The sequence below is a fragment of the Meriones unguiculatus genome, chromosome 11 (assembly GCF_030254825.1).
Source record: "Meriones unguiculatus strain TT.TT164.6M chromosome 11, Bangor_MerUng_6.1, whole genome shotgun sequence".
Classification (NCBI taxonomy): domain Eukaryota; kingdom Metazoa; phylum Chordata; class Mammalia; order Rodentia; family Muridae; genus Meriones; species Meriones unguiculatus.
Window position 1 is genome coordinate 85,340,330 of NC_083359.1, and position 18,510 is coordinate 85,358,839.

At 40.5% G+C, this 18,510-nt stretch overlaps 1 protein-coding gene across 2 annotated transcripts; it reads left to right on the forward strand.

Annotated features, from left to right (window-relative positions):
* The first annotated feature begins 2,615 nt into the window (after positions 1 to 2,615).
* Ccdc181 (coiled-coil domain containing 181) lies at positions 2,616 to 17,778 on the forward strand. Of its 2 annotated transcripts, none has more exons than XM_021639414.2 (6): positions 2,616 to 2,798; positions 4,960 to 5,100; positions 6,301 to 7,239; positions 7,941 to 8,087; positions 15,716 to 15,870; positions 17,446 to 17,778. In XM_021639414.2, exons 2-6 carry the CDS (start codon positions 4,984 to 4,986, stop codon positions 17,606 to 17,608), a joined length of 1,521 nt encoding a protein of 506 aa, XP_021495089.1. In that variant the 5' UTR covers positions 2,616 to 2,798; positions 4,960 to 4,983; the 3' UTR covers positions 17,609 to 17,778. The 2 variants fall into 2 exon arrangements, with proteins under 2 accessions (XP_021495089.1, XP_021495090.1); XM_021639415.2 differs by lacking the exon at positions 2,616 to 2,798 and adding an exon at positions 2,808 to 3,001.
* The last annotated feature ends 732 nt before the right edge of the window (positions 17,779 to 18,510 follow it).

An 18,510-nucleotide genomic window follows, 5' to 3' on the forward strand; every position in this document is an offset into this window, starting at 1 on the left:
GAAACTGTATTAAGGGGTCACATCATTAGGAAGGTTGAAAACCACAGCTCTATCTGAATGAGCAGTAGCAGCAGAAGACACAGCTGTAAAATGCGGAAAAGTAAACCAGCTTAGACTTCCCACTTAAATTTCTTTTGCTTCCTTTCAAATACCACATTCTTAGTCCTGGACCAGGAATTCAGAAATCTGAACTTATGAAAAGAAAGCCAGCTGGGCATGGTGGCACACACCTCTGATCTCAGCTCTTGGGAGGCAGAGGCAGGCAGATCTCTGTGAGTTCGAGGCCAGCGATGTACACAGAGAGTTCCAGGATAGCCAGGGTTATTATACAGAGAGACTCTGTCAAGAAGAAGGAGGAAAAGGAGGAAGAGGAGGAGGAAAGAAGAAGGAAAGGAAGGAAGGAAGGAAGGAAGGAAGGAAGGAAGGAAGGAAGAAAGAAAGAAAGAAAGAAAGAAAGAAAGAAAGAAAGAAAGAAAGAAGGAAAGAAGGAAAGAATGGAAGGAAGGAAGAAAGCGAAAGGGCTGTGAGAGGCTCATGAAGTTCATAGCGTCTTTGTATGTTTAAAGGCTTTTGCATTGATTTTTCACATCCTGTCTGTGGGTGGCTGAGGGGTTTGGCTTCTAGAGGTTACAGTAGGTCACTCCAAGCGTGTGAGCACTGTCTGGCACTTCGGTACTGAGTCACTACTTGATGAATGACAAAGCGTTTTTATAATCCGAAAAACGGAAAATAGCTTCTATAAACTATACTGCTTTGAACAGTTCTACGGGAGGCATGATTGGTCACATCTTTTCAATCTTTCACTCCCTGACAGGTCTAGTTTTCCTTCTTTATTTAAGTTAAACATTGTCTGTACCAAGTCAGAGCATTTGGAGAAAGTTATCTAACTTCACACTATACTCACTTATTCGTATGTGTTGTATAATGAATAAAGACATAAATTGGGGCGCTACTATCCATTTCTTGGATATTACTTTAGAATACACACATTTAAATTTCATAGTTATAATTGATATTAGATAGTAAGCAGGGAAAATACATCACTATTTTCCACAACCAAGTCTATATGCAGTCAATTTAATTCACACATTTCTATCCCCCACAGCCCAAATAGTCACTTGACAAACTTTAACACTGACAAACTTTAAATGTCATAAAGCTGATCGAAGCAAAAGATGCAAACCAATTCCTTTTCTTCATGTACTTGGTTCTTCCTAAATCCGCTGGTTTTTACATGTCCATCATTTTCTTTCCCTGGTCAGTCATTGGTAGTCTGAGCGTACTCACCTCACTGGAGGAGGAGAGGGCATTAAATGGCACGCGTGCATACGGAGGAGTGGTACCTTTTCCTGCTGGCCTTGAAATGATAAAGGTTGCCATTATCCCACCATCATTTCTTTCTTACCCACATGTAAGTCTTGGACAGTCGCGGTACTCCTCCTTATTCTAGTTATCAGACTGTGAACTTTCTAAAACGTCCTGTCTTCTAACTATACTCCTCTCTCATCTCTAATCATCAAAACACTACTTCCTTCGATAACCGTCATCATCCTCAGAAAGCATTAGGGGGAAATTATGAAATCGGTTACACCTAGGATTAACGTGGCTTGTAAGTTTTACAGTTAGTTCACTTTAAAGACCTATCAGCCATGTGAACTCAATACACATTCGTCAGCCATTTAAGCGGCTATACGACTAAGGGCTTGTAAATGTCTAAAACCCAGTCTCCTCTTCAAAGGGAACTCACAGCTTCAGAGGAATGAATGCCACAAATAACTTTTGCAAGAAAATGGGAAACGACAATGTTTGTCCCCAGATCACATTGCTAGTTTTTACATTGTGCTTGCAATCACTCAGGGGCTGTGGCGGGCGCTGAGACATGGGGTTTCATTTTATGCAGCACCCCATCGGGTACATTTTGAGTCAACAAAAAAACTTGACGCCTTTGTGTTCTCACAGGCTATCATCTCTATGTACAAGGCTCAGCTCGTCTCCCATAATTCGTTTTATTTTCCAAAAGTAAACTCTGGAATAAACACTTTGCAGAAAAAAAAATTATTTTAATTTCCTCTCAAGCAACCCCTTTTGGGCGAATTTGCAGCTGTGTCACACCTCACCCAGCCTTGTCTTTACACCCTGTGAGCGCTTTCACGGCTGGCTTGTGCATCTGTCTAATTATCTATCTAGCACCACAATCTGAACGAAATCTTGTTTTCCTTTTAGCCATAAAGATACTTAGGAAAGTTACGGGAAAACTCCAGTTGCTTGTCTTGATAGGTTTGAATGCTGAAGCTAAAGTTCCATTTTTTTTTTTTTCTAACTCCTTTCTATAAATAAAATTTTGACTGGTTATTTTTTTAAGCTGAGGGTCAGAACAGCAATTAGCTATCTTTCTTTAAATAAAACTCGAGAACATGAACACAGAAACGCACTTTTATAGGTTTCGGCAACAAACTAAGAATCTGGCGAGAGGTACACAGAATCCACACCCGAGGCAGCAGTCTCTCCCCAGGGCCTTAACGCGGGGTGAACCGCGAAGGGGACGCGCGGCTCCCCGGCCTGACGTGGAGCGCAGGTGCGCGCGGGGTGCGTTCTGCGCCTGCGCGCCATCCTACCCAGCCTCCGCGGTGGGAAGCCCGGATGAACGCCGCGGAGACGCGCTGTTGCCATGGCACCCGGGTGCTGGCTGCTTCAGGAGGACCCCCGGGGGTGTCAACCTTGCCTAGTTGTCAGAGCTTAGAAAAAGAGGAGAGCTCCTACGACCATCTCTGTGCCCTCAGCCGCTGCATCTTCCACAGGCAGGAGGGGATTGAGCGGGAGAGGAGGGAAGGACGCGCAGATACACGCGTAGTGGGAGGCTGGGGAGAGGGTAAACGTCCGGGCTGCCTGGGAGCAGAGCTGGCTGAAGCGTCTTGAGATGAGCTGGGAGAAATAAGCCCCAGGATCTCCCCAGCCGGGCACAGCGTCGCCTCACTGTGCACAAGGGGAACCCCCTCAAAAGGTGGTCTGATTTTTTGTTTTTCTCATTATTATTCCCCTTCTCGATGTTAGCTTGCGTGGAAAAAAAGGAATCATTTCTGAAATGTTAGCTTTTACCCACAGAATGCTATTCATTTAGTTGGTGCTAGCCTTAGGATGCTCAGGACGAATTCAAAACATTACCTAATTTTGTTAAATATTACTGCCAGAGCTTGTAACAGATTGTAATTAAAAAAATATATAAATATATGTATATATTTCATAGTACCACAGTCTTAGGATGCAGAAAGAAAACTGGATCTGATGGTTTCATAGTGTTGTGGGGTTCTGCTTAACTGCTTTTTAAAGTAAATTTTTGCTAAATGTTTGTTTTATATGGAAAGGCTTTCTCTTTACGGTTTGTTCTTTTGGTGATTCTGCAAACACTGTTTAGAAGGTAATATAGGGTAAGATTGAAACCGAAGTATCTAGGTATTTTTAAATAGTTTTAATCTTGTAAGAGAGTTACAATATAATGTGCATCTATGCAGTTGGTTCGGACCCACACTGGGAAGGTCTTCGGACACCTACTGAGGATTTTTCACACACTTAAGAGGAAGCAATCAGTTTCTGCCACTGCAGTTTACTGTTGGGGGTAGATCTGGCCTAAACCACTTATGTTGATGATAAACTTTAAAACTGTAAATGTGTGGAATTCACAGTAATAAAATAGGAAATGCTTAGTAATTTGGTTCATGGAAAATATCATTTTATTCTAGTATGTTGATGTGTGTATCATATGGACAGTGTCCTGATGATTAGAAAACTGAAGGGGTAAATATCCTGTGACTCATTGAAAGGCTTAAGGGACTTGGCAACAAGAGTCAGTGTTTGTGTTGTTTGTTTACACTAGAACCAGGGGTGATGTTTCTTTTGGAGTTAGAAAAATTCAATTACTCTTCAGATTTCAGGCAACTTCGTTTATTTTTCATTTACTCTACCTATGCCTTTTTCATTTAGTTTATATATGTGTGATTTTAATAGGTCCAACATGTCTGATATATTTAAACATTTCTTAAATATATTGGTTTTGAATTGAGCACTTTAGTTTTCATGTAGATGATATTTTTATAAGTAATAATGCATACCTACTAGAGTCTTTATTTATGATCTTAGAAGTGTGAACTATTTTACACTTATTATTTATGAGTTCAGAATTATGTTTATTATAAAACTCTAGGAAGCCATTGAGGAGTTACCGCTACAAAAGTTTTGTTCTAACAGTAAGTTAAACATCTTAATAAATTTCAATAACCCTTCTGGGAAAAGAAAGTTGATGATGCCAAGGCGTAATGAGAGTGAAGAATAGTATGCCTTTTGTTTTACAGCAAGTTTTATTTTATTCTGTGTCATTCTTTGTGTCCATATTTTCAGTGTTAGATAGACAGTGTAAGTAATCCAACCTGTCTTGAAGATAGATGCTGGCTGATCCAAGTCACCTCAAAATATTACTCCCCTCAACTTCTAATTGAGAAGTTATTGACGCCTTACATTTGAGTTTGTCAAAAAGTCTGTTTTGTATTTTTGGCTTAAAAGAATAAATATGTCAAAAGAGTACAATGAATATTTAGAAATGATTACTATCTAGATAACTGACTCCTTATTAAGCCAAACAGCTGAAAACTAAAACTAAAAATGAAGAGCAAACTACATCATTTGCTGAGGCAGAATTTTACTAACTAGTAGGGGGATGAGGAAAATCCTGTTCTAAGCCTCCATCTTCTTATCTGCCTTACAGATCTCAAAGATTAGGGTTAGGAGAGTGGGGCAGAGGGAGAAGGGTTGTTAGGACTGTCTGCTGTGGAGATGTGTTGCCACTGACAGACAGATATGTAGAAACATGTTTACTCTGAACACTACCCGTTACATGTTTCTATGTGCTAATTAGCTCATCTTCCAGCCCGGGCTTACCACGTACCTCTGTCTTCTAAAATCTTATAGCATTATTCGCCGGCAAGTGGAAAGATGGATGAAAATAAGGATATTGATTCAAAAGAAAGTGAAGAATATGAAGACGACTTTGAAAAGGACCTGGAGTGGTTGATCAATGATAAAGAAACAAGTGACAGCAGCATAATAGAGGTTAGTGCAAACTACCAACAGCACGCATGGCGGTTACGTCAGGGAAGTGTTTTGAAAGCCATGAAGGTTTCCACTCATGCTATTTCATTTAAACTTCACAGCATTTTTTTTAATGTATATTGAACAAATACCATTATCCCATCTTTGAGATAAGAAATGGAGACATCAAATAGTTTAAATACTGTGTCTTAAAGCCTGGGTGAATGAGAGAATGGGAATTAGAATGCATTTAACAAAGCTCAAATGATACTGAAATTTTAATCTAAATAAGTAAGTAATTAACATGACTTAGTGCATCAAAGTTGAAAACCTGAAAAAAATAATGGGTTTGTATTTTAACATAAGTAAGTCCTTTAAAAAAATAATCTTCCAGGTAATAGTTGAAACTTCAAGACAAAATTAGTGTTTCAGAGTAATGAAGATAATATACTTACAGGAGTAGATTAACCAAGGTCCTCTGGTGATCAGATAGATGGAAGGGTAATGAACCCTTCCTGGCTGTTCCTGTTTTGCATGAGAGAACACACACGCATGTGCACACGCACAAACACACACACACACACACACAGTGTATATATTGATATATAATTTGTGTATATGGATTCTAGTGTGAATAAGTGATAAAGTAGCAAGGACTAATGACTGCGATGTCAAATGAGGTAATTTTAGAAGGATAACACTAATAATAGTTATTTAGATTCCAGGGAGCTGATGGAAAGAATTTGAGGAAATGACGGCAGCGGGTTGCAAACCTTCATCCTGATTTGTCATGTGGTGGAGAAAAACATGTAGCAGAATATTTGAAAAAAAAAAAAAAAGTTTTTCTAAGGCAGCCACGAGAGGGGAGTTTGATGCAGCCCATTAAGTATCCAGAATGCATGGAGGTAGGGACCACCTGAGAGGTGGAGTGGAGCCAAGGCCTTGTAGCGGAAGGCCTCAAGATGTGAATCGCAGGGTTGTAGAATAAGACTTATGATAATGAGGACTCACTGTTTTCCCTGCATTCCTCAGAGGTGCTCAGAAATATGGGTTATAATATTATGAGTAAAGTGTAGGTTAAAAGCACTTAAATTTCATTGTGTACAAAATAAACCACATGAACAAGAGCAAAAAAAACCTGTTACGACTGTCCACCAAATAAGTGAACAGAATCTCAGTTGTACTTAAAAGTAGAATCTTGCATCTCTTTTTTTTTTAAAGATGGCTTGCAAGAACGAAGATGATCTTAGCCAGGAATTAAAAGAGAATGAAACGGAAATAGAACTCGGACAGCAGCTCTCTGATCCAGACAAGCCTCTAAAGGATGAGGCTTCGCACAGAAGAAATGATTTCATTTCTGTCCCTAGTATTCAGCCGCTGGATCCTGTGTCAGACTCAGACAGTGAGAACTCCTTCCAGGATTCCAAACCAGAAAACCAGAAAGACCTGGAGGAAGAAGAAGATGAGGAAGTAAAGAGATATATTATGGAGAAAATTATAGAGGCTAACAAGATTCTACAGAATCAAGAACCTGTGAACAACAAAAGGGAACGAAAACTTAAGTTCAAAGACAAATTAGTTGATCTAGAAGTTCCCCCCATAGAGGACAGTGATACTTGCAAAGCTTTCTTAGAAAATGAAAACATGTCTGGAAAACTGTCACAGTTATGTATTTCTGGTGAATTAGGGCAAGAGAACGTGCTTCTGTCGGTCACTGACGGCAGCGGTGAAGAAAACGATAGGAAGATCCTGGTTGAGAGAGACGGAAAGTTTGAACTTATGAATTTACAAGACATTGAGAGTCAGGGGTTTCTGCCTCCCATTAGTAGCACTAACAGTACAGACGAATCCCCACAGTTGCCAGGCTCTCTCAACCAGTCTGTCGGTGATGTCAAGACAGAAGAGCCTGAAGCAAAGGCTCCTGCTGTGGGTCTCTCTCCAGCAGGAGAGCCGCTTGGTCAAGTCCCTGAGCCTCCAACCAACCCCAAGAGCCGCCCAAACTCGGCTGCCAACCAAGATCCAAATAAAAAAATCCGGAGATTTAACTACAGGACACAGTCTGCAATGGTCTCGCCAGTGACCTCAACGTACTGTCTTTCACCACGACAGAAAGAACTCCAAAAACAGCTAGAACGAAAGAGAGAAAGGCTGAAGAGGGAGGTAAGGAGGCACGTGGGTAGGTGAAAGGCGAGTGTAGTTCCTGTTTTTAACAATGTCACGGGACAGGAAAGAGTCCAAATACTAGGAGTTGATGCTTTAATACTGTTATACTGCTGGGACAAGTGCTGAGAATGTGTATGATCACCTTGATCCTTCCTTGTGAACATCACAAAAGACAGCAGAACATCTGTCTCAGATCCGGGCAGAATCTCAGAAGTGACCCTGTCATCCTAAAGGGGAGACTTGAAAGCAAGTGATAACAACAGAGGTGATAATCAGGTCTTTTATGGATAGGTGAAGGCACAGAGAGCAGGCTGCAGGTTAAGTAGCATCCTCATTATTTTCTCTGTGCACACTGTATGTATCCTCTGTGTCTGTAACTCTTGACGTCAGGGATTTTAGTTTCAGATTGGCAGTGGTGGTGGACCAGCGCCTAGCATGCACACAGCTCTTGATCCCAATCCCCTCTGCTGGCAGTGAGGAGAGTATAGCCTACTACTATAATGAGATCCTCTAAAGAGCTTCAGTTGCCCTCTTCAGTGAATTAGAGGCCCACCCCGTATCTGAAAGGGGAACAATTTCAATTTGGAAAGTTTTGAGGCAGGGAATCCTAATTTCAGAGGTCAAAAAGCGATCTCCCTGACTCACATACAGCTTCATGAATTGCCCACTAACACCTTTTCACAATCTCTTCTGACTAGGAGGAACAGCGCAAAATAGAGAAGGAGAATGAGAAGAAAAAAGAGAACGAGATGGTGTTTAAAGCATGGCTGCAGAAGAAAAGGGAGCAGGTCCTAGAAATGCGGAGAATTCAGAGAGCAAAGCAGATCGAAGACATGAACAGCAGGGTGAGTGAACCTCCTGAGTGAGAATCAGTGTCGGGCGCAGATGCTCTCACCTTCCTACAGAAGGGAGTCGGTGGAAAACCACCCGAACCTACCTGTGCAGAGGGCGCCACTTCCGAGACTCTGCCGCTTCCCCAAAGCCCGACCGAAATCAGAGGATTCTAATCTTACTCAAACTTTCCTAGCACAGAAAATACAAATCACCAATTCATATTTTCAAGGTATTTTACTCTTAATATTTGAAGTGGACAGACACACACACATTTCTCTTTACAGGCCTACGGACTAGTGTCACTTTAGAGGAGATAGAAATAAGTAAACCTCTCAGACTTAAAAAACATGTTTGTTTGTTCATTTGTTTATTTGTGTGAGTGTTTTGCCTGCATGTATGTCTGCACACCATGTGTGTGCCTAGTCCCTGAAGGAATGGACATGGATTACAGTTGTGAGCTGCCATGTGGGTTCTGGGACTTGTACCTGGGTCCTCTGGAAGAGCAGCCAAGGCTCTTAACCACTAAGTCATCTCTCCAGCCCCACCAAATTTTTACTTTTGTAACTGAAATACAGGGCCTGGGGGGGATGGCTCAGCTTTTGAGAGCGCTGGATGTACTTTGCATTCCCATAACCCACACCACCTGTAACTCCAGCTCCAGGGAATCAGATGCCAGGTCTTGGGGACCCACTCAAGGTGGCACACATGCACACACAGATACACATGCATACACATAAATAAAAATGAAATCATTGTACGAACCGCTAATATTTAACTTAGTGTTTACAAATTCATTTTCAGGAGTTCAGTATATGGTTGCTTTCACTTCATCATGGACATCTTTCCAGGCCTTTGTTTTTAGATATCACTTTGTTTTCACTATCTAACTTCTATTCCACTGTTACTTAAATCATTCCTCATATAGGATTAGGTACACTTCAATACTGTGCCATGCCTGTGCTGTAATAGACCTTTGTAAATAAATAAATAAAACATTGCAGTGAGGAAGATCAAGATTCTATATAGGCACTAGTTTTCAAACTCTACTTTTTTTGGGGTTCCGTAAGCCTGTACCTGCCTTCCAACCCACCAGCCCCAGGTGGGAGAGAAAGAAAGTTAGAACAGAAAGAGTACATAGATGTCTTTACACTTAGTTCAGGCTGGTTAGGGTTGTCTGTGAGGATCCAGTATTGATGGTGTGGCAGGAGTCAGAGGCCTCAACCAGACCCCTGATTCACTGCAGTGAACATTGCAAAAGATGATGTATGGAAAAAAGGGTTTACTGTAGAACATACACACCGTGACACTGCAGTTTCCATGATGAGATTGTTGTTGTGGTTTTGATTTGGGTTCTTTTGTTTCTTTTTTATTTCTGTTTGGTGGCAGAGGTTGCAGAGGTGGAGGGTGGATATGAAGGGATGGGAAGTAGAGTGGGATTGGCTGAGAGACTTTTAATGACTGCTTCTGTTTCACTAGAGGTAATAGATCTATTTAAATTGTTACCCTGATCTTGGTTTAACTTTGGTAGGTTGAATACTTGAAGAAAACTATCCTTTTCTTTCAGATTTTCCAATTTGGTAAAGTACATACTTTAGTTTTTAAAGTATGTGTTTGTGATTCTCTGGATTTCCTCAGTGTTTGTTGTTACATCTCCTTTTTGTCTCTTAATTTTGTTAATTTGGATATTCCCTCTACCCCATTTAGTTAATTTTAGTTGGTTCTTTTTTTGAGAACCAATTCTTTGTTTCTTTGATACTTTTTTGTTTGTTTCTATTTTGTTTATTTCAACCCAGAGTTTAGTTATTTCTTACCATTTATTCCTTTTGAGTATTATTATTATTATTGTTCTTGAGCTTTCAGATGTGCTGCTAAGCTACTGAGAGGAGAGCTGTCTAATGTTTTTATGTAGGCACTTAGTGCTTTAAACTCCCCTCTTAGAACTTCCTTCATTGTGTCTCATAAGTTTGGGTACATTGTGTTTTCATTTTCATTCAGTTCTAGAATGCTTTTCTTACTTCTCTCTTGACCCATTTTTCCTTCAATAGTGAGTTGTGCAGTTTCCATGAGTTTGTAAGCTTTTGTTGTTTCTGTTGTTGTTGACATCCAGCTTTAATCCATGGTGATAAGATGGAGTTATTTCAGGGAGTTATTTCAATTTTCTTTTTAAAATTTTTAATATATTTTTTATTTATTACAGTTTATTCACTTTATATCCCAGCTGTAGCCCCACCTTCGTCCCCTCCCAATCCCGCCCCCTTCATCTCCTCCCATGCCCCTTCACCAGTCCATGATAATAGATGCCTTCCTTCCCTTTCATCTGACCCTAGCCTATCAGGTCTCATCAGGACTGGCTGTATTGTCTTCCTCTGTGGCCTGGTAAGGCTGTTTCCCCCTCAGGGGGAGGTGATCAAAGAGCCAGCCACTGAGTTCATGTCAGAGACAGGCCCTGCTCCCCTTACTAGGGTACCCTCTTGGAGACTGAGCTGCCGTGGGCTACCTCTGTGCAGGGGGTCTAGGTTATCTACATGAATGGTCCTTGGATGGGGTGTCAGTCTCAGAAAAGACCCCTGTGTCCAGCTTTATTTGTTCTGTTGTTCTCCTTGTAGAGCTCCAGACCCTTCCAGGTCTTTCTATCTCCCCCTTCTTTCATAAGGTTCCCTGCACTCTGCCAAAAGTTTGGCTATGAGTCTCAGCATCTGCTTTAATACCCTGCTGGGTAGAGTCTTTCAGAGGCCCTCTGTGGTAGGCTCCTGTCTTGTTCCTTTTTTTTTTTTTTTTCACCTTCTTCCAATGTCTATCCCATTTGCCTTTCTGAGTGAAGATTGAGCATCTTACCCAGGGTCGTCCTCCTTTCTTAGCTTCTTTAGGTGTATAGATTTTAGTATGATTATCTTATATTATCCACTTATAATATCCACCTACAATATCCACTTACAAATGAGTATATACCGTGTGTGTTTTTCTGCTTCTGGGATAGCTCACTCAGGACGATCCTTTCTAATTCCCACCATTTGCCTGCAAATTTCATGATTTCCTTGTTTTTAATTGCTGAGTAGTATTCCATTGCATAAATGTACCACAATTTCTGTGTCCATTCTTCAACTGAGGAACATCTGCATTGTTTCCAGATTCAGGCTATTACAAATAAAGCTGCTATGAACATGGTTGAGCAAATGTCCTTGTTGTATACTTGAGCATCTTTGGATATATCCCTAGGAGTGGTATAGCTGGATCTTGAGGTAGCACTATTCCTAATTGTCTGAGAAAGCACCAAATTGATTTCCATAGTGGTTGTACAAATTTACATTCCCACAAGCAATGGAGGAGGGTTCCCTTCTTCTGTTTTTTTTTTTTTTTTTTTGGTCTCTCCAGCATGTGTTGTCACTTGAGTTTTTGATCTTAGCCATTCTGATGGGTGTAAGGTGAAATCTCAGGGTCATTTTTATTTGCATTACTAAGGACGTTGACCATTTCTTTAAGTGTTCTGCCATTTGATATTCCTCTACCGAGAATTCTGTGTTTAGCACAGTACCCCATTTTTAAATTGGATTACTTGGTTTGCTGCTTTTCAGCTTCTTGAGTTCTTTATATATTCTGGATATTAGCTCTCTGTCAGATATAGGGTTGGTGAAGATCCTTTCCCAATCTGTAGGCAGTCGTTTTGTTCTGATGACAGTGTCCTTTGCTTTACAGAAACTTTTCTGTTTCATGAGGTCCCACTTATTGATTGTTGCTCTTAGAGACTGTGCTGTTCTTGGTGTTCTGTTCAGGAAGTTGTCTCCTCTGCCAATGAGCTCAAGGCTCTTCCCCACTTCTTCTTCTAACAGGTTTAGTGTGTCTGGTTTTATGTTGAGGGCTTTGATCCACTTGGACTTTAGTTTTGTGCAGGGTGATAAGTATGGATCTATTTGCATTTTTCTACATGTAGATATCCAATTAGACCAGCACCATTTGTTGAAGATGCTATCTTTTCTCCATTGTATCGTCTTGGCATCTTTGTCAAAAATCAGGTGTCCACAAGTGTGTGGGTTTATTTCTGGTCTTCCATTCAATTTTCTTATATCTGTTGAGACATACTTTGTGTCCAAAGTATGTGTCCAAAGTATGTGGTTAATTTTGGAAAGTTTCGAGTCTCTGAGAAGTCTATAATTTTGTATTGTGTGAGATGTTCTGTAAATATCTGTTAGATACACTTGGCTTATGACACTAGTAGCTCCAACATTTCTCTGTTTACTTTCTGATTGTATGACCTGTCTATTTGCAAGGGCAGATATTAAAGTCATCCAGTATCATTCACTGTGTAAAGCTCAATATGTGGTTTAGCCTATAGCAGTGTTTCCTTCATGAACTAAGTGCTTGTGTGTTTGGTGCATAGATGTTAAGAATTGTGACATCCCCTTGGTGGATTTGAGTGTATTGTGTCTTTTTCTGTGTCTTCTGGTAAGTTTTGTCAGATATTAAAATAGCTATACTAGCTTGCTTCTTAGGCCCAGTTATTAAAATACCTTTTTCTATCCTTTCACTTAAAGTGATGTCTATCGTTGGTGTCATGGTGTGTTTCTTAGATGCAGCAGAAGCATGGGTCCTGCTTTTAAATCCATTCTGTTGGTCTGTGCCTTTTTATTGGGGTAATTGAGACCATTGAACTTGAGAATTATCAGTGAGCAGTGTTTATTTTTTATTATTTTTTGCTTATTTGTTTGTTTCTGGTTTTTCGAGACAGGGTTTCTCTGTGTATCCTTGGCTGTCCTGGACTCACTTTGTAGACCAGGCCAGCCTCAAAGTCACAGAGATCTGCCTGCCTCTGCCTCCCTGAGTGTTAGGATTACAGGCATGAGCAGTGTTTGTTGATTCCTGTTACTTTGTGGTGGCAGTATTGGTTTTGTTTTGTTTTTTTCTCACCCTTTTATTTGCTGGTCTAGAATTAATTATTCCTTGTATTTTCTTGCATGTAATTAACCTCTTTAGGTTAGAATTTTCTTTGAAACACCTTCTGTAGGGCTGGATTTGTAGATAGATACTACTTAATGTTGGCTTTATCATGGGATATCTTTCTTTTTCTATCTCTTATGATTGAAAGTTTTACTGGGTAAAGCAGACCAGGCTGGTATTTGTAGTCTTGAGTCTGCAGCACATCTGTCTAGGCCACTCTGGCTTCTAGAGTCCCCGCTGAGAAGTCTGGGTTAATACTAATAAGTCTGCCTTTATATGTTACTTAGATTTTTTCCCCCCTTGCAGCATTTAATATTGTTTCTTTGTTCTATACGTTTAGTGTTTTGACTATTATGTGCTGAGGGGACTTGTCTGATTTCACTGGTCCACTCTGTTTGGTGTTGTGTTTGTTTCTTTCACCTTGATAGGCACCTGTCTATAGCGTAGGGATTTTATGATTTGTTGAGTTGTTGACAATATTTTCTCTGCCTCTGACTTTTTTTTTTTCCTTCCTCTGTTTCTATTACTCATATATTTGGCCATTACACAGTGTCCCAGATTTCCAGAATGCTTTATGCCTGAAATTTTTTAAATTTAACATTTTCTTTGACCAAGGTATCAGTTTTTTCTATCTTGTCTTCAATGCCTGAGATTCTCTCTTCCATCTCTTGGATTCTGTTGGTGAGGCTTATCCCTGAGGTTCCTTTGGAGTTCCTAAATCTTTCATTTTCAGTTTTCCCTCAGTGTTGGGTTTTCCTATCATTTCTGTTTTCACTTGCAAGTCTTGAACTGTTTTATTCTTCTCTCCCCACTGTTTATGTTTCCATAGATTAATTCACGTATTTCTTCAGGACCTCTAACATATTCATAAAGGCTGTGTTGAAGTGCTTGTCTTGTTCTTCATCTATATTGCATTTTTCAGGGCCTATTTACAATTGGGGGGGCTGGGTTGCAGTGGAAGCATATTGTCCTGTCTATTGTTGGTTTGTTTTTATACTGGTATCTTGTCATCTGGGTTTAGGAAGATTAGAAATGTCAGTCCTGCTATCTGGCCTTGTCTTTATTGGATGGGTGTTCCATTCTGTGGCTTCTGTTACCCTCTCTGGTTCGTAGGAGAGTGTGGTGGCTATGAGTAGCATGGTAGGGAACACTCCTGAGATCTTGCCAGGGTGGCCCCTGGGCATTCTGGGTAGAGTGTGTTTCTAGGTATTTAGGAATGGAGAGTAGCAGGAGGGTTACTGAGGTGGGGCAAAGGAGGGAGTAAAGCAGGATGTGTCATCAGGATCTGCTTAGTTCCCTGGGAATGGGGGCAAAGGAGGAGGAGACACCACCACAGTTGCTCTGCTACAGAGCTGGGGATGAGACTGGGAGATTGGATGGAGAAGAGGAGGAAGAGTGAAGGTCTGAAGATTTCCCATATGCTTCCCTGGCCTGCATAACTGATGGGTTCCTAGGGGATGCCTGTGGGAGTTTGTGGCTGAGACCAAGGGGTAAGGTGGTGATGAAGACTATAGAAGATCCCATGTGAGCCTCTGGAAATGGGGCAGAGAAGAAGGAGAGGAATTGGCCCAGATGAAGATCAAGCAAGTGTTTACGGAATTATTGACGGGAGGTCACGTGACCTGGGAAGGGGCTGGGCGGTAAAGGCAGATGGGAGGGTTAGTATCTGCCCAGTCCCAGGTGTTACAGGGCTGTTATAAAATCCATCAGGTGTCTGTGTCCTCTATGGATTATGACAGCAGGTTAAATAATACTGCCATAATAATTATAGGGCTAATAATAAACTTTATTAGCCTGTTACCTTTTATTTTCCACAACAGGTATTTATGAGGTTTTTATTAAAAATAATTTTTAGAAATTCCATTTTGCCGTGTTAAGTTATGTGTATTTGTGCATGTCCATGTGTGGGTATGTGCATGTGTGTGTAGTGCCTGCAGACACCAGAAGCATCGGACACCCTGGCTGAAGTCGCAGCCATTGTAAAGCACATATGGGTGCTGAGAGTGGAACCTAGGTTCTCTGAAATGGCAACTGGTGTTCTTAGCTACTGAGTTACCTCTTTGGCCCTCATCAGAATAAATTTTGAGTGGCCGCACTGGCCAGGAAGCAGGCAGGCCAACGGCAGATATTCACCTCTCCAGCAGCTCCTCAAACCCAGCCCCCAAGTTTCATCCCCAACGCTGCAACCTGCTGTTAACTAAAAAACTTAGAATAAGGAAAAGAGAAATAACTCAGTGTTGAGTTTCTTTTTTATAAACCATACTCCTTAGAACTTTCAGGAACTACTCCCAAGCCCTCAGCTCATTCTATTCTTTGTTTTATATGCTTGTATCTTTGGGGAAAAACATTTGTCAAAGAGTTCAACTTTGAAAATCACAGCTGTTACTTTCTCCATTAATTAGGTTCTCAATATGACTGTGGTACTGGAGGTAGATCTCAGGACACTGAGCATGCCAGCTGGGGGCTCCTGAGTCTACCCCATTTTCTTAATAGGATGAGAAAAGTGAGATGGCCAATGTGTTTCTTTACAGAAGCATAATCAGTGCTGGAGGATGAAAGGGAAATGCATTTGGATTGGGTGTTAGGAATGCAGGCAATGAAGTTAGTGTTGTGGAAACACTGAATGGAGACTTGTGTTCTTCAACAGGCCTTCAAAAAGCAGTGTTAGTTCCTCTAAATTAAGCAAATCTTGTTTTTGTCTATACAGCAAGTAAACCGAGACCCACAACAAGCATTTCGATTATGGCTTAAGAAAAAGCATGAGGAGCAGATGAAAGAAAGGAAGACTGAGGAGCTCAGAAAGCAAGAAGAGTGTTTGTTCTTCCTGAGAGGGACAGAGGGCCGTGAGAGGGCCTTTAAACAGTAAGTTACCTTGGGGCTGAAGTGTTCAAAAGCTAGCCAGATGCTTCTGCTGTCTGTTACCTCACTGGTCCTGAGCAGGGACACCTCATCAGAGCTTTCACCTTTGGGAAGGCTGGAGAGTGGAGGGAAGGTTAACTCCCCTTGTAGAAGGTCCCTCCCTCCGTTCATCCCTCCCTCTATTCATCCCTCTCTTCTCCCCTCGGTCCTTTTTTCTTTTCCTGTCTGTATCTCAACCTTTTATTATAAAATTAAAAGTACATTGAGGAAAATTTTATTTTCATTATTTAGAAATCATTAGCACTAAAATGCCTGTCATCTAAATATTTCTTTGCAAATATATTTATAAAAAAATAGATGTTGTGATCATATTGTTTCTAAAGTCTTCTAACAGGTAATTAATTTTCTTAAAGTAAAATGAAATTCATGATCCCCAAAATATGATTTTTTTATTATTTTAATAGTTGTTTGGGTTTATTTCTGGAAAGCTACATATATGCATATTTATCCCACATACACTTAAATATAGTATGGATATGTATAAAGTTAGTTCTTATGTTATTTTGACTAACAAGGACTCTTCTTTTATTTTCTTTTGATGCTTAGTTTCCTTTACCCCTTTCATGGTTAGGTTTCTTTTGCATTTTAAGGAAGGGCCACCTTATTCACTGAGAGGCACAGGCTCTGGAGTTTCCCTGCTAAGAAGAGAGAGGCAGCAGTTTTGCATCTTGCTAGTGTTTTTAACTGAACTAACTAATGTTTTACATGCTAATTCCAACGAATAAGTTACTTGGCATATAGCAAAGTTATTTACTTAGAAAAATTATTTTAGAAAAAAGATGAGACTTCTAACACGTGTCAGTTAGATTACTACCAAACCAAGCAAGTTGTCATTTTCATCACAAAGCAAACCTAATTTCAAGCATTTAATGCCAAGTATAAACTGCTTTTCTGAATGAGCCTGGGAAATAAGCCTGAAAATGTTTAGCTAATTCTTAAAAAAAAAAAAAAAAAAACCTATTCAATCCCATTTCACCACCAAAATGTTAATTTTCTATGTTTATAAGTGAGAAGCTTATTGTTAAAGTTATTTTTATAAAACTGTCTTTGTTTCTCAGTTTTTCTCTTTACCTGGCTATCAAACAAATAATTGAAACTCTTATATTTGTTTAATGATAAGCTTCCCAATACAAGAATTGAACAATTTTAACTCTCTAAGCTAATTTGTCTTTCTCCCAGTGTACATCCCACAAATACTTGTATTTTTTAGCTTTCCTCCTCCAGCGCCTTCTCCTGATGGCTCTAGGACATCTCCCATGGGTGAATACCCTACTTCTTCCTCCCCTGGCTGGCAGCCCTATTCTCTCCCCTACTCAGCGATTGGCTGTAAGCTACCTTATTTGCATATCAAGGGACAATTGGGGAGCAGTGTTTGTACAACATTGAGACAGGAGAGTCTCAGAACAAGGATTACAGCCAGACATGGGGGTACAGAAATCAGCATTTGAATTACCTACTAACCTTATGCCTGCATCTTATTATGTGATATTCACCAATCTGATCATGCCCTCTCCACAGATGGCTCAGAAGGAAACAGATAGAGAAAATAGCAGAGCAACAGGCTGTCAAAGAGAGAGCCAGGCAGCTCCGACTGGAAGCACGGCGTTCCAAACAACTGCAGAACAACATGTACAGCATGCCCGAAGCCAAGTCTTTCCGCTTTACCGACCACTACAACTGAAGCTGTGTTGAAGCTGATGTCACCAGAATTTTGGATGTCATTTCCCATGGGCCCTGTGTCACAATAATACTCTAAATTATGGGAGTGGGATTTGCCTTGTGGTGATACTGGCAGTGAATTTATAATTGTTTTCACACAAACACAAAATATACGTCTCTGACAGAGTTGAATGTGTCGTGTCTTCTTTGTAGCTGTGTAGCAAACTGAGCCATGAAGGAATGCTGTGTAGTGCCTCTGTGTAGTGCCCCTGTGTAGTGCCCCTGTGTAGTGCCCCTGTGTAGTGCCCCTGTGTAGTGCCTCTGTGTAGTGCCTCTGTGTAGTGCCTCTGTGTAGTGCCTCTGTGTAGTACCTCTGTGTAGTACCTATTTTGTTAACATTTCTACCGACTAAGGCATTTATTTCTTTTCATAGTTTCCACGATCACTTAGAATATTGCAACAGAGGGGCCGTAGATGGCTGTGGGTAAAGGCAGTTGCCACCAAATCTGGCAACCTAAGTTCAGAGTCTGCGCTTCACATGACGGAAAGAACAAGCTCCCACAACTTGTCCTCTGACCTCCACATGCGCAGGGTAATGCACACCCCACATCCCACTGCAAAATAAATGTAATAAACACTTAAATCTTTCAATAGAGCATTTCATAAGGCCTAAAGAATGACTTAAGTCTCTATCAGAACTTCATACAAAATTCTATTTGTCAAGGTTGAATTTTAATGGTTGTGACCTAAACAGTGTAGGACAGATATCATTTGTGAATACCATAGAAAAATAACAAAATATCTTTTCTACAGTTAATTCTATTTTGTGCATAAAAATGCTGATAGTTTTAGGCAGGTTTTAAAATTGTCATTGTAAATGCTTTACATAATACAATCCTATGACCTCCATTTGTCTAATATTAT